General features: G+C 33.5%; 1 protein-coding gene across 2 annotated transcripts in view; it reads left to right on the top strand.

Annotated features, from left to right (window-relative positions):
- The window catches only part of LOC149088211 (uncharacterized), an 88,130-nt gene that overhangs the window by 9,469 nt on the left and 62,982 nt on the right, over positions 1 to 15,679 (top strand). The window contains exons 3-4 of one of the 2 annotated variants that reach the window (XM_089245560.1): positions 1,252 to 5,091; positions 12,642 to 12,737. In XM_089245560.1, coding sequence (XP_089101686.1) covers positions 1,278 to 5,091; positions 12,642 to 12,737 — 3,910 coding nt within the window. In that variant the 5' untranslated portion in view covers positions 1,252 to 1,277. The remainder of the gene's footprint in view (positions 1 to 1,251; positions 5,092 to 12,641; positions 12,738 to 15,679) is intronic. The other variant, XM_089245561.1, reaches the window with a different exon arrangement.

The following is a 15,679-nucleotide window of genomic DNA, read 5'->3' as shown; positions in this document are numbered from 1 at the left end:
CTGTACTTTTTGCCTATGTATTGCATAATGGAGGTTTTTCCCCATTGCACATTAGATGCTTGTTATGCCTCTTATTTAAAAGCAATGAAATATTGCCTCCTTGTCTTACCAATTTGTTTTTAATTTTTGAAAGTCCTTGAATGTTAAAAACCTATTGTGTGTGAACATGATTTAATGAGGATTTACTGTAATTTAGTTATTCTTAAGAAAGATATTCTTTGTTTGTATTAGCTCCAAATTATTCCCTCAATCAAATTTCATCAAACATGTCATTTTAGAAGCTACAGATATGTCTGCGTTAAGGTGCAATTCAGAGTTTCTAACTGCTTTATTCAGAATTAAATGAAGTCGAATGTACTCATCATAATCAAAGAAGATCTGTTATTCATCATTTTGAAGATAGTTGCAGATAACGTGGAGCATGCAGCTGAAAACAGTTATGCGAAAGAATTCTTGAAGTATTTTTGGAACCATGTGTGTGTGCTTTAAAAAAGTGAAGATTTGAGAAAGTAGCATAGTATGGTCTATCTGCAGGAAAATATTTCTTTTGGAGATAAAAGCTGGAAAGTAATATTTTCCCACCCCATCTTTGTCGAATCACCAGACTTGCTCCAGGAAAATGGCATTGATCTGAGAAATTTTATGTATTTAGAAAAAGCATCTTTGGTATTCTGTTTGCAGCTATAACTCTATTGCTTTTTTTTTGGCATTTTTAAGCTCATTTTACCATAGAAATGATAAATCATTTATTTTGACATAACTTTGTTCATGGATTCGATTAATGATTCTCTTTTGAATATTGGACTTCATTGCATTACATCTCTTTATAAGTCCAGCAAATGCCGTTCATAAGGATTACTGTGGCCACAATTTCAACTTTGACCTTGAAGTGCAGTCAGAGATAGAAGTTTATGATGGTTTCTAATTTGAAGTAGGTACATATTAACATGCAGGTTCTTATTAACCTTACTATTTGTCTCAAGGTATATACTTGTTACTTTCTGTTTGGGTTCTACAAATCAGATAACAAGTATAAGTATTAGGTGCAAAAAATAGAGGGGGGGGGGGTGGGTTTGGGAAAATCAGTGATAGTTGAAACACAATTGATAAATCTACTTTTTTGAAAAAAAATGCAGACTAGACATTTTTGTTTTAACTTTTTTCATGAGTGTGTATCTTGAATATTACCTGACCAAGCAAGGTCAGAATTTATTTTTCAAAGTGATCTGAAAGAAAACTTTCTTGTTGCAGATCTCAAACTGCTGAGGGTAGTTGACATGACTACATGTGCCAGTAGTCTGAGTCAACCAAAAAATTTTAGAAGACGAAAGACTAAAAACCAACCTCTACTGGGAAGTTCAAAGGCTTCTGATACTGTTAATAAGAACTCAACTTGTGATATCATAGATGTAACAGACTTGGAAAATGTTCATGATGATCGGCCTGAGATTGTCTGTGACATTTATGATCTTCTAGAAATTTATGAAGCACTTTACTATAAATCATGGCATAGTCCTTCAGATAGTCCTCCCAGACAGATAGAGGAGTTTGTGAGCACAAATGGATCTTCTAGTTTTAGAGTTACGAGCATAAATATTTCTGATCACCAGTTTAAACATGATTACATTAAATCAGAACCTTCAGAACCATATGTCTCAGAAAAATATATAGAAGAATCAATACCTAAGTATTTGCAGAAGGAAAAGATAGATGAAATAGCAGGTGTGGACCGCTTGTTGAAAAAATCTCTATCAGTTCAGTGTGAAAGACTTGATATAGATGAATTCTGCCGAAAAAATAACTATAGCAAACGTGACCGTAATACTGTGATATTGAAGTCTTATGAGAAAGCAAAAGCCTCTGAAACTAAAACAAACAATGAAAATCTCATATGCGATTCTGTGAAATTAAAAACTCCACATACTGTCAAACTAAGTTGTGATGATCTAGTGAACTACAATACTGACACGTTGCGTAATGTTACTGTCCATGAAAATGAATTGAATTTGTGCCCAAATATCAACAAGGTTTCGAACTTGAAAAATAGTAGTGATCCAGAGCTTGCCATAAACATTTCTGGAATAAGTGATTTGTCTTCGACATCTGAAAAACCACCTTGCAGATTATCTATTTCCAATCTTCCAAACAATACCGTTTCTTTGTATAATTTAACTCCTTCATTAAACTCTGATAATACTCATAGGAACAGAAATCAAAATAAAACTACCCACATTATACAAATTAAAAAGGAACCTGATAATTCTCGGGACAATGAAAACATTTCTAATCCCCTTATATGGTCTGATGAAGGTGTGCGCACATCAACTGATCCACACATAGTCAATTTGCAAGATATTCCATCGGATCAAAGCAACACCATATTAGAATCTGTTTTACAGCTTGCATTATCACAAACTGATAGCAATGTTGAAAGCTTGAATTTTGAGCCAAGTTTCAAGCAAAATTCAGAGGCAAATTTGTCTCAACAGCCAGAAACAAGTAATTCTGAAGGTTTTGATGTAGAAAAATTGCTATATAATCAAAATAAAATAGCAAATAGTGATTATGTAATCAGTGATGAATATGACCCAGAAGAAAAATATGTTAATGTGGAAGATAGCGAAAGTGATGAAGAATTAAACAACAGTAAACTGAGTGAAACTAGAAATGCTTCTGATATAAGAAAAGATATAGTTTCCTTAATGCTAAGTGCTAAACCAATAAAACCAAGCTCTTCACATGTAGAGAAATCCTCTTCAGACAATATCGTTGATGATGTGCCTTTATCCCCAGACTCTAATTTAGATTATTCAGGCTCTTGGTTTAGAGCACAGTTTGATTGTCTGATCTTTGGTGGGAAAAAAGATTTTGATTCTAATTTCACTGAAGAAATAAAATCAGCTGATGCAACCATGTCAACTGACTCTGATGAAATAAATTCCCAAACTCAATGTGCAGCTTCTAGTCCTAAAGTTCAGTTGGATACAAATGAAAAAGTGAAACATAATAAGCAAGATGTGTGCAAAAAACTTGATGAGAATGAAACTGTTCCAAGCAGTCCAAAAAAAATCACCATGAAGATTACACGAAAGTCAACTGGAGATGAAAGTTTGAATTTGGATGGCAAGAGCAAGAAACAGTATGTCACATGGACATCAGAAACCAAACTTGTTGATAGTATGTCGCAAGAGAGCAGCATATCTTTAGCTTCTGAAAATGACATGAAATGTTCCAACGTTGAGGAACAACCTGAAAGTGTTTCTCAACCAGTAGATAAACTGAATATCAGCAGGCCTGAAATTAATTCAGATATTCAACCGGTTCACAGTGAAGATGGTGCTGGCACCTCTGATGCTGTTGAAACCAAGCTATTTAATGTTAGTAAATCTTTAGCTCATTCAACATTATCAAATGAAAATTCTAGAAAGAAATGTAAAACGAAAACAAACAAAGTCTTCAGCAATGATTCTTTTGGTGAAAATAATTCACATAACTTTGATTCTAGGTCTCGCAGAATCTCTAAGACAAACAACACAAAGAAAGTGAAGAGCAAGTTAAAGATAGAAAGTCTTATATCGAGAAGTGTCTCCCACTCTCGAGGAAGAAGCAGTCATCGATGTAAGTCAAAATCTGCAACACCACCTTCAGTAAGAAAATCTGTTAGAGTTAGCACTGAACTTCGTAAGGAGAGTTTGCATAATATTATTAAAGAGGAAACATCTGTCATGTCTGCATCAGTTGAAATTGAAGACAAAAGTACTAGTAACTCTGAAAAGAGTAGCGCGATTCTAGCTACTAGCCAAATAAACAGTTCTGTTGAATTACCAAAAGATACTGTAGATATTGTACTTGAAACTAGTGGAGCCAATGAAGAAAGCTTTCCTGATGTGTCTGATTTAAAAATGAATTGTTTCGACAGTGACAGAAACAGTGAAGTCTGTGATACCCCATCAATGAGTACTGTTACTCCTGTTTCTGAGATAGCTGATGAAGTTGTGAGTGAGTCAAGTGAAAATCAACATGCTGTTATGAAACCTAGTATGGAAGAGAGTCATATACAGTCTCCATGTCTTGAAGTTGAAGAAAAAGAATTCCTTGAGGATGCAGAAGGAGAAAAATCAAAGGAATTTGTTGATGATGAGGCAGGTGATGCACATATTTGTGCTCATGAAAAAATGGATAAAATTTTTGATGAAAAAAAATTACATGGCCATGCTAATGAAAGAATGGGTATCCTTATAGATGAAAAAGTGAATGAGAAATCATATGAGAATGTAGTGACAGATGTCCTAAAGGATCAGCACGATCATTCAACAGCAGAAACCTTGTGTGAAAATGAAGACTTTCCTGCAGAATCAGAGCATGATGGCTCAGAGAAGTTATTTGCCTCCTCTGGGGAGTCTGATTCATCTGCTTCTGAAGATTCCTTTATTGGGAATAGTCCAAAAAATATGGAGAGAGATTATAACTTGGAACGGAATACAGACAATGAGCAGCATAAAGAATGCGTGTCAGTTGATGGTGGCAAACCACAACCTAATACTGAAGGTATCAGTTGTGTGTCTAAACAAGAAATCAATTCTGTGGAATTAAGATCTAATTTACCTGAAATGACAGAAAATACAGCTTTGAATGAGAATATTGATTCTTCAGGAGAAAGGCAGCTACAAGCAAAACAAAAGAGTGTTAAAAAAAAGATGAAAACACAGTCTTCTGGTGTTTCAACTTCTATTGGGAATGAGTGTACTGAAGCTAATGCAAAGACACCCACAACAGATAATTCTGGTGATGGAGTGACAGTCAAAAATGGAGATGGTCCACCAATATCTATTAAAATGGAACCTGGCTCTTCAGAACCGCGTATCAAAATTGAAGCACAGGAAACAGTTGCTGAAAATAATGAAAATACAGAGAGAACTGGGAAAAGGCGAGCCAAGCGAAAAGAATTTACAGATCATGTCTCATTTGGGTTTAAAAGAACAAACCAAAAAAGTGATAAGGCATCAAATGACAAAGCTCCTATGCAGTCTGCTCCGGCAGTATCTATAAAGGTCCATGAAGAGAGTGCTAGTGGAATGGGCAAGATCAAAAGTGAGTGATTTATTTTATTATAAACTTAACATTGGAAGAACTAAGATTCACAAAACATTTTTAATGGTATAGACTTCCAAAAGTTTATCTTGGGTTATGACAATTTTTTAAATATGAAATTATAAATGTTATACAGTAGAGCATTGATTATCTGAAACAATGGGGGGAGTGGGGTTGTTCAGGTAACTGATCATTCATGGAAAAAAATTCTAGCAGTGTGATGGGGGCAATGTGAAACAAAGAAACAGTGATATTGAACACAAAACGTGTATATATTTTATATCACTTGTCTTACAAATAACACTGAGAACTGACTAGCCTAGTTTGACAAGTTGAAAATGGCCATTAAATTAGGCTTATATATATATGCTTACTATATATACATACATACACACACACAGTTTGGGAAAAGAAAACCAAAATTTTCCTTTGCTTCACTAAAAGCACTAGTGGCTGCTATCAGCTGCTAGTGGAATTCCTACATGGCTCACAATTTTGAATTTGCAGAACGAAATGCTTCGCATTCATATAATTGATGCTCTACTGTAAATGTAAACACAACACAAGCAAATTTGTGTATTAGGGGGCTGTGAGTTAAATAGTTATATAAATACAGTAGACATTCGTTACAACGACCTCCATCGAACTGCCGAAAATTGACGTTATATTGGAAGAAAAACATATAGGTTATTCATTATATGAGAACATTTGAGACTTGTCTTACTGGTCATTGTAATGGAATTGTCTATAACAGCGGTTCTCAACCGGTGCTCCATGGGGTCCTTTGGGCTCCTTGTGCACTCTCGAGGGGCTCCGCGGCCGCTCGAGGAAAATAAAAAAAAACCCAGAAAAATTTAAAAGTAATTATAAATATTTTCAAATAGTAAAAATAAATCTGTAACTTTGATGAATAATTAAAAAATTGGTCTATGGGGCTCCGCCATAGAATTTTTTACTTGAAAGGGCTCCGCGAGTCAATAAAGATTGAGAACCTCTGGTCTATAAAATGTGGGGTCGTTATAACCAGGGTTGTAAAAAACCCCCGTGTTTTTTAGGTAGAAAACCCAGGTTTTTTTGGGCAAAATGGGGAAAATCAAATTTTCTTTTTCCACAACCACAAAATATCTAATTTAAACATGTGTACATCTTGCATTATGCCTAAATATATATTTTTAGTGCATGTTGAACTATGTATTTGATTAATAAAATTGGGAATAATAAAATAAGAGAATAATTGTTCACTTACAGCCCAGGCGGGATTTTGGGCAAAATGAGAGGAAAATTGAATTTTCTTTTTCCACAACTTCAAAATATGTAACTTAAACATGTATGTACAACAGGGTGGGTTGAAAAAAAAATTAAGTTTTATTTTCAGATTGCTATAGTGCGGAAAAGTTGCCTCTTTTAATAAGAAGAAAAACAACATAAAAAAATTGTAAAAGCAGTTGATATCTTCCAGTTGTACATAGTACTTGAAGATTATGAAAATTGATAAAATTAAACATTTTTCTTAATTTTTTAATATTACTTAAAATTTGATGATCGACATGCAAAAGTTTGTTATGCTTATTTTATGGTTCAATAAAGTAAAATAAATTAAAACATCATTGATATTTCAATTTTATCGGTCGCGTAATGTGTTCGAAAAACTGGAATTGACCAAATTTTTGCAAGTTTCATTGTGCAAAAGTTCGACTTTAAACGTGAACACTTGGAAAACAAACAATAGAAGAAACTGTAAACCAGTAAATCCTAGTCAATTTTGGTAACTATGATGTAAAGTACATACACTCTCCTACTTTGGATGGTTGATTGGATAGAGTGTAGGTGGAACTCAATGTGCAGCCACCTCTTCATGGTTAATTGTGGGTCATTTTGTTCTGACAAAGCATGCGAAGAGCTGTACAACGAAACTTGCAAAAATCTGGTCAATTCCAGTTTTTCGAACACATTGTGCGACCGATAAACATTGATTGCAATATCAATGATGTTTTAATTTTACTTTATTGAACCATAAAATAAGCATAAGAAACTTTTGCACATAAATCATCAAATTTTAAGTAACATTAAAAGAATTAAAGAAAAATGTTCAATTTTGTCAATTTTCATAAACTTCAATTACGATGCATGACCGGAAGATGTCAATCAATTTTAAATTTTTTTCCATCATTTTTCTTTTTATTAAAGGAGGCTACTTTTTCGCACTATAGCGATTTGCAAATATTTTCTTTGACCTACCCTAATGCATATCCTTTATGTGTACATCTTATATTATGCAGGGGTGCAAGAGCTGCGCAAACTGCGCCGAAACGGTTCTCTTGCTACATGGTGTGCCAAGGCGCCGAATCCCTGCGCATTTGCGCCAATTCTTGTTTCTGGTTCGTGGAGGTACCGCTAATGCATTGTAGTGCGTCAAATACCGGGAATTTAGGAAAAAGAAGAATGACAATTTTGTACACGGGACGCGTTCTTTCCGAGACACGGAAAAAAATACGGAGGGAGAGACTTTAATTTTTTTTCCACTTCCCACCATCTACCACAATCGCGTTATATCGTGACCTTGGAAAGTAGTTCTACTACCTTGAAGTATAAAGTGCTATACTGTTATTGGTTAACCGCCGGACTATCAAAGTCCCTGAATGAATATGCCGAATTTTCCGATTTCGGAGACCGTTTTTTCTGTTATATGCTGAAAATTACGGTAATTTTGCGGCTGCCAACCTGCGTTCAAAGACCGCATACATCGAAATGAGGATTGGTTTACTCGTTTAAATTACCGACATTTTTCGAAGATCATTGGAAAAAAATGGGATCTGTTAAAACTCCAGCTAAAATATTCATAGTTTTGTCATCTAGTCACTATGCGGTCGTGTGATTATTGTCGGCAGTTGCCGATCGTGGCAATTTCATATTGCGAAAATCCGGATTTGGTGAACACAGGGGAGGCTCGAGGAAAACAATTTCTACCCATGCGGAATCTGTTTTTGGCGCTACTGACGGCGCTGTTGTTTTTTTTTTTTTTTTTGTAAACAAAGCTTTTTTCACCCTTTCCATTCCATTTGGCACCCCTCCTAGGGCGGCGCCCAATATGGCGGCACGGTCCGCCACTGCATTGGTGGGAGAGGGGCATGCTTTTAACAATAGTCAAAGGAAGGAGTTTGTACTAGGAGCATGTGCTCATTTTACATAACTTCTGTGAGATACCTTTTTTTTATATTAATGTCCTACCTTCGCAAAACATGTTGGAGAGAATGAAACGTTTGCACTTCCCCTCGTGCATTGCTGGGATGGTACATTACTCCCTCACGTATTGCTGGGATGTTGTTTAACATTGTTAATTATGTGTGATGAATGGGTTGCACTACAATGCAAATAATTACAAGAAGTGAAATCAGTTCAGAGAATAGATAGATGTTGGGCTGACATATTCAAACTTTATAACCTTGAAAGCAGCCCAAAGTTCAAAATTTTGCCAGTTTTGGTGAAGGCTTTTTTATCTTTAGCACATGGTAACACAGACAGTGAAAGAGAGTTCATTGTTAACAAATAAATAAAAGTCTGTTCGAACATTGAAAAATATGTCCATCCAATGCTTTAATGAAATAAGACATATAAAATCTTATGTTCAAAGGGCATGAAATATTTGAAAAAAATTGTCATTGAGATGCTGAACTTCTGAAAGCAACTCGTGATTCGTAATATATTAACATGCTATTAGGTTGAAAAATTGTTTAAGTAAATAAGGTATTTATATTTTTCTCGTTTTTTGTATTTTGCTTTTAAATTTAATAATTCCTTTAAATTTTGTGAGAAGCTAATTTTTTTTCACGGAAACCCTTATTATATTCTGCACACATTTTTTTTGCACACACTATTTTTATATATCAGGATGAATAAGATTTTGGTGTTCAAGCAGCAGAAATTCTTGTTGCCTAGGTTTTTAGTATGCATGTTGCTTAATTTGAAAAGAGTCTCATAATTTTTATTCGTCATTTCAGTAATGCATGTTTTAGTAGTGACAGATAATATAATTCAGAAAAAATTTAAATAGATTTTAATTTGTGAAGGAAATTTATTTAGAATTATTTGTTTCAACCATTTTTGGCAAAACTTTTGGCATTTCACAGAAAAATTACTCCTAATATTGCAGATATAGTTCGTTTTTAGTTCTGCTCCATTTTCAAAATTTCTGCTCCAAAAATGAATTTTGCTGCTCCGAAATAGATGAGGGGAGCTTGCACCCCTGTATTATGTCTAAATATATATTTTTGGTGAATGTTAAACTATGTATTTGATCAATAAAATTGACCATGATTATAAGTAAGGGAATAGTTGTTCACACACAAAAACACACACTTCTGTGTAATTATATCTGAACCTTGAGTTGTATGCAGAACTGCAGCAAGAAAATTGTGTGTGGTAAAATAAATGAATTTGGAGATAATGAAAATTCTGAGAAATCAGAATGGTGCCTGATTTTTTTTTTCTCCAAATTTTTCAGACCCCGCAGAAAATGTAACCAAAAGTGTCCTGATAAGTCAAAAATAAAACCTTTCAGCTATGTAACCAGAACCAGTTTTTTTTTTTATAATTGAACACAAACTTTTAGGAGCTAAAGTCTCTCATGCTTCTCTTTTTCCTAAATTCCTCACTGTTAAAGAATATCCCTACTTCATTAAATTAAATTCTGAAATATTTTTAAAGGAGCACTGATAATTAAAAGATGATCTGGCTAAGAGGAGATAAGTCATTCACAAGTCTGATGTACCTGTATAAAACTTATTAAAAAGTATTGCAAAAACATGTAAATATTTTTTGAATGAAAATTCAGTTTACATACATTGGTTTACTTCTTCACAGATGCTTCAATTTATTTATACAAGGATTTGTGTGTGTGTGTGAAAAATTATTGTGTATTATAAATAAATTTCTGTAGGTATGCTTATCACATATATCAGGTATATTTTTTAAACTAAAGTCCATGGTTACAATTTTCTGTTTGCGATTTCTTGTAAAATATTTTAATATGTGGATCTCATACCTAAATGCTTACATAAAAAAGGTAGAAGAATTATAAAAAAGGGTGTTTGTGATTCCAAAAAATTATTTATTATCACATTTTTGTTCTTAAAAAATCATTAAAAATTATTTCAAAATATACATATTCTAAACACTGCACTATGCAGCAATTTTTGGAATACATAAACTAAGCTCAAACTAAAATTTTAACCTGAAAGTAACACATTTTCTTCGAAAACAAACAATGTTCCCTACAAAAAAACCATTTTCCCCAAAAAAACCCTGGTTTTTTAGGCTAAAAAACCCAGCCAGGGGGGAAATGGGTATCTACCCGGGTAGCAAATTTGACAACCCTGGTTATAACAAGTGTCAACTGTAGTTATATTAATTTTAATTGTGCAGGCTTTTCTCATAGAATAAATCTTTATGCTTTGTAGATTTTTTTAATTGAAATTTCTTAACCTTTAAAAGAGGAAACAATGGCAGTGAAAATAAATTTTGATTTTTTACTGAAAGTACTGCCCAGTCTCATCTAGAAGAGCTTGATACAAATTAAAAATTTGTCCCACGGGGTGTGTACATGTAAACCTAGCTGCCAAGTCTCCCGAATTTTTCGGGAATCTCCCAAATTTTAGCTTCATCGCTCGACCTCCCGAAAAGTTCTTAAATGTCCTAAATTTTTACAAAAATCCCTAATTGTCCCTAAAAATTCCCTACTTCATTAAAAAAATCCCCACTGATGAAAACAATCCCTAAGGAATTTCTTGTGGGGCATCATGAAGCCTCTTTTTTTTCCCTTTCGAAATGACGTCACACGTCGTAAATGGAGAAATTCCCTTTTTAAGGAAGTTTTACAAACCCTCTGATGGTAACAAGAAAGTTGTTTGTCTTATCGTGCAGGGAAATGGCTTAGCAGCCAATAGTCCTGGATAATAATCGAAGATTATAGTGACGCGCATATGGTCAAAATTTCTTTTGAAGTTACGTACGTGCGATATAACAAAGCATGAATACTGATAAGCAAAAACATATTTAATCTATTTTAAAGATACTTATTCCGATGAATTTCCTTTCATCAAACGTTCCAGAAGAGGGCAGACTTTTCCTTTTTGTACAAGTTATGTTACAGACATAAACATCGGTCATGTTTATGTCCAAACTGCCATCATCACTCATGAAATGAAAAAAAAAAACATCAAGCAAGTGTCACAAAAATGTGTCGGTGTTCTTTACAAATTGTCGGTGTTTTCCTTCATCTTCCGATGATTTTGGGGTCATTCGCTCAGAAAGTTTGTTCACAGCGTTTCTGATTGAACACAATATTTATTTTTACATCACTGAAGTTTTGGCCTCCAATTTCACTTGTTTTTTGCGTAGGAATTTTATTCCCAAGGGTTTAACTTCCATGTGTGTAAAATCCCTATTTTAATTTGACTTCAGTTTTTAAGTAGGGATTTTATTCCCTATGTTTTAACTTTTATGTTTGGGAAATCCCTATTTATTTGGAAAAATCCCTATTGTATTTATTAGGGAGTGGTTTTAGCATAAAATACGGGTTTGCGTGAAAATCTCCCGAATTTTCATTTTCAAAAGTTGGCAGCTATGTATAAACCACATGAACTGCCCATTAAGACTGAATGACAACTGCTACAAAATAAAAGAATTCTTATTATTCTTTTGAAGCAATACTGAGGCATTTAAATAGTAGCTGCCCTTGTCTTTCTTGGAACAGATTCATTACAAATTGGCAATTTTCTATAACTTGTTCATTTACATTTTTCATTCTACCCCTATTTATTAGAGACAACAAATAATAGTTATATAAATATTTGGCAGTTTTTACTAATTTCCTTATTACAAGCATTGAAACCGGTTGTAAATCTGAGTCCTTTATGCCAACTTATTACAGATAGACCTAGCTGAAAATTTCTCCTATGGGTGAGTTCTCTTCAGTGAAAGGGTTGAATACAAACTTTTCTTTAGACCACACATTTTTAACCTGTTGCTTGCAAGTCCTGTGGTGCTTTTCCAAGCACCAAGAGCACTCAATGCTTGGTCAGATTTCATGCTCAAGACGACTTGATCAACGTTTCAATTGAACACGCTGTAGAAATGGCTAGGATCGCAGTATGCAAAATTCAGGCATAAGTATGTCAAAGTTACTATATTGGTTGGTCTTTGTTTGATGGGTATAGGCAGTGCTCGTGACTCAAAAAGGTTGAAGAGGCTCACTTTAAACCCCTTATATGTATCATTCACATAGTTCTTTCATTGCCCTATTAATTTTAAAGCTTAAAAACACATTTCTTTATTTGTTTATATAGTGTAGATTATTAAATTTTTATCAGTTTTTATATGTTTTTTAAATTAAAATTGTTGAACTACATGCTATGCTTCAAGTCTATTTTCATTGTCAAATCATTGTTTTGTCAGTTAATACAAAATTCTGTTACTATGATATCGGTATGACTGTATTTGAGTTTTTTTTTTATGTCTGCAATATATTATATTATTATATCTACTTTACATAGAAGAAATGCTATCTCCGGTATTTACTACACCATCACCATCCAGAGGAAAGAAATCAATATTTGACAGGAGTAAAACAAACATTCCATTTACAGGAGGTGAGTGATGTTGAAAGATATAATATACACTATTTCTCTGGATAGATGCCACCACTTAAAAAAAGCAGTTAAAGATCTTGTTGCATTTATTCTCGATGCCATACATATGTTAGTCAGTGTCAGAAGTCTGGATGCTTTGTGAAGAGACCATTAATTTTGCCGTATCTCCAGACTCTACACGTGTATCATAGCACATTTAATAAAAATGTTTTGGTGCTGTCTGGGATGTTTCTAGATTGCTGGAAGTGACACAATAAGATGATAGAGGTTTATTTATCGAAATCCAAGCGGATTGAATTTCACACTCTGTCCTGTTTTGGACCCACTGTGGTGCTTGGCCAAGCCAACAAAGGTTCTCTCTTTTAAAATCTGTTAAATAACTTGTTTAACCTGTGACAGTAATAACTGATAAGTTTCAAGTTCTATGGCCAAATAATGATCTACGTCGTTTTTCAAACTTTACAGGAGACATAATAAAAGTCATTGGTGAAACAATTTTTTTGCATGGATTGTGGCAGGTGCATGGCAACTATGTCTGTTAGTTTCTGCAGGAACTTACTTTAGGAGCATGTAGGGGGAGCTATATAGAACGTTATTCAGTCAAAAAATTTATTTTGCCAAAATGTAACATAGACCATTATTCAGCTGTACGCTTAATTTGTAAAATGTTTAAATTTTTCCTTTTACTTGCACCTTGCTGGTTCACTACTCTTGGAGTGAAAATGTCAATAAAAAATGTTGTCACAGTAGTGTAGTTCGACTCTGCATTCATTTTTATCACTAAGCAACTTTCTAAAGGAATGCTGAAACTATTATGCGGGTCATTCCATGTCAAATCACCCAGCCATGACACCCGTAGTCTCAGATTTCAATGATTTTTTTTTTGTTTATTGCATTTACCATCCTTATTAACCGTGTGAAATATTATTTGCATATCTCTAAAACTTTTTGAGAAAAAAAATGTTGAAATTTATCAAAAACTGATGCAGATGACTTTTCCGAGGCTCAATTTTTAAGCGGCATTGTTTGAGAAAATAAATCATAACTTTTTCAATTTTCAACATATTCAAGTGAAATTTTCACTGAAGTGTTCACAAAAACATACAGAATATGAATAAAAATAATTCATACATTTGCATTTGAAATTTACATGCAAAAAAATTAAGTAAACTTTGTTTTTGTGGAATTTTTCATTAGAAAAAATACAATTTTTCAAACATATTTTTAGACCAGAGGCACAGCAGTTACCAAAACAACTGTTATTTTAAATTCCTCCTAAATATATGAAGTAAAATACTGGAGAAAAAAAATAATGGTTTATTGACCGTTAATATGTTTATTCTGGCTCGCAACACAAAAGATATGAACTATGGCACACTGGTCTTTGTCCTTCAGAGGGCAGCTGGTGTCTTATTTAATTATAAGACTTTATCATCCCAGCAGGTGATGATAAAGTCACTGTTGCTGCTTCATTGTGAAAACTAAACCAAAAGTGTTAGAACTAAACTGCCCCCCCCCCCCATCAAATGATGCAAGTCTCAATTATGATCTTGCTGAAGACAGAGAATGTGCTCCATAAAGTAGCCTACTCCAGGATTAGCAAATTTTTCTTATGATAACACAATTTCCATTTGAGCTAAATATTTTATATCATTTTGGAATTCAAAGTAAAATGTCAGAAAAGACACTTGAAATTTATAGTGTTGGAAAAAAAACGATCTGACTGTCATAAAAAGTGTTATGCAAAGTGTAAAATCTGTTACCCATTACATCATTGGACCCATCGGACATCAATATTGAGGAGTGGAGCAAGTTCTGAACATTTATCTACTGTGTGCTTAAGCATCATAGAGCTTTTTTTCTCAAAGTATGAAATATATCCGGAAGCATGCTTTAATCCTTTAAAATGTCATAAGAAAAAAATAAAAGGTTTAAGGATAGTAAACTTGTATTTTTCATGTATAAATGAAATAAATGGTTGTACAAAATCAATTCCAGGGCAAAAAATATGCCATGCCTGTAGAGACAGTGAATATAAACAACAATAAATTAAATGAAGAAACTGAATACTGTGAAGAGATGAACAGTGATAGTAATGTAGAGAAGTAACTTGGAAAAATGTCAATTATTAAATAAGAAGCACTTGAAGAAATAAATTAATCTCTACAGAACATAGAAGAGTCACCAATTAAACTTCATAGGGTAGCTCCACAGTGCAAGTCAAACAATGCCAAAAGAAAAGTTGAATCTGCTTGCAACATTTTAAAATCAAATATTTGTAAAGTTTTTGAAGAAAAGATATTAAACAGAAAGCAAATATGAATATTTTGATAAAGTTAATTAGAAACAAGACTCAATTTACCCATCACAAGGGGAAAACTGCAAATTTTAACTCTGGCCCCTGCTTTAGGAAAGGGGGAACAAGGAAAAAAATCTGAAGAGTTCAATGTCACTGAATATGCCGTGAGAAAAGCAGGAGAGCTTTTGTAAATGGCTTTTGTTAAAAAATTAAATTTCAACGATTTTTTTCCAATCTAATTTTTTAATGCAAAGGTTTAAATTTTCTTTCCTAGTCATAATCTACATTTTTTTGTGAGCATTTTAGTGGAAATTTCACTTGAATATATTGAAAATCTGCAAAGTTATATATTTTCACAAATAATATTGCTTGAATGGGGTTAGCCTAAGAAACGCCATTCGTGAGGTTAGAAAACATTTTTTTTTCTCAAAATGTTTTTGAGATATGTACATGAAACTTTTCATGGTCAACAAGCATGGTAGAAGCAATAAATAAAAAATAATAATTGGAATCTGGGATGATGGGTTGCATTTCAGTATCTAGTTGAATGATTTGAAATCGGAACGATCCAGTCTTATTTCGATGAATTTTGTGTTGCGAGCCAGAATAAACATATTAACGGTCAATAAACCATTATTTTTTT

Source organism: Pholcus phalangioides, unplaced genomic scaffold (assembly GCF_987345545.1).
Source record: "Pholcus phalangioides strain wild (caught in Gottingen) unplaced genomic scaffold, Ppha-v1.0 ptg000003l_1, whole genome shotgun sequence".
Classification (NCBI taxonomy): domain Eukaryota; kingdom Metazoa; phylum Arthropoda; class Arachnida; order Araneae; family Pholcidae; genus Pholcus; species Pholcus phalangioides.
Note: the sequence above shows the minus strand (reverse complement) of the source record. Positions and strands in the feature narration are given on the sequence as shown.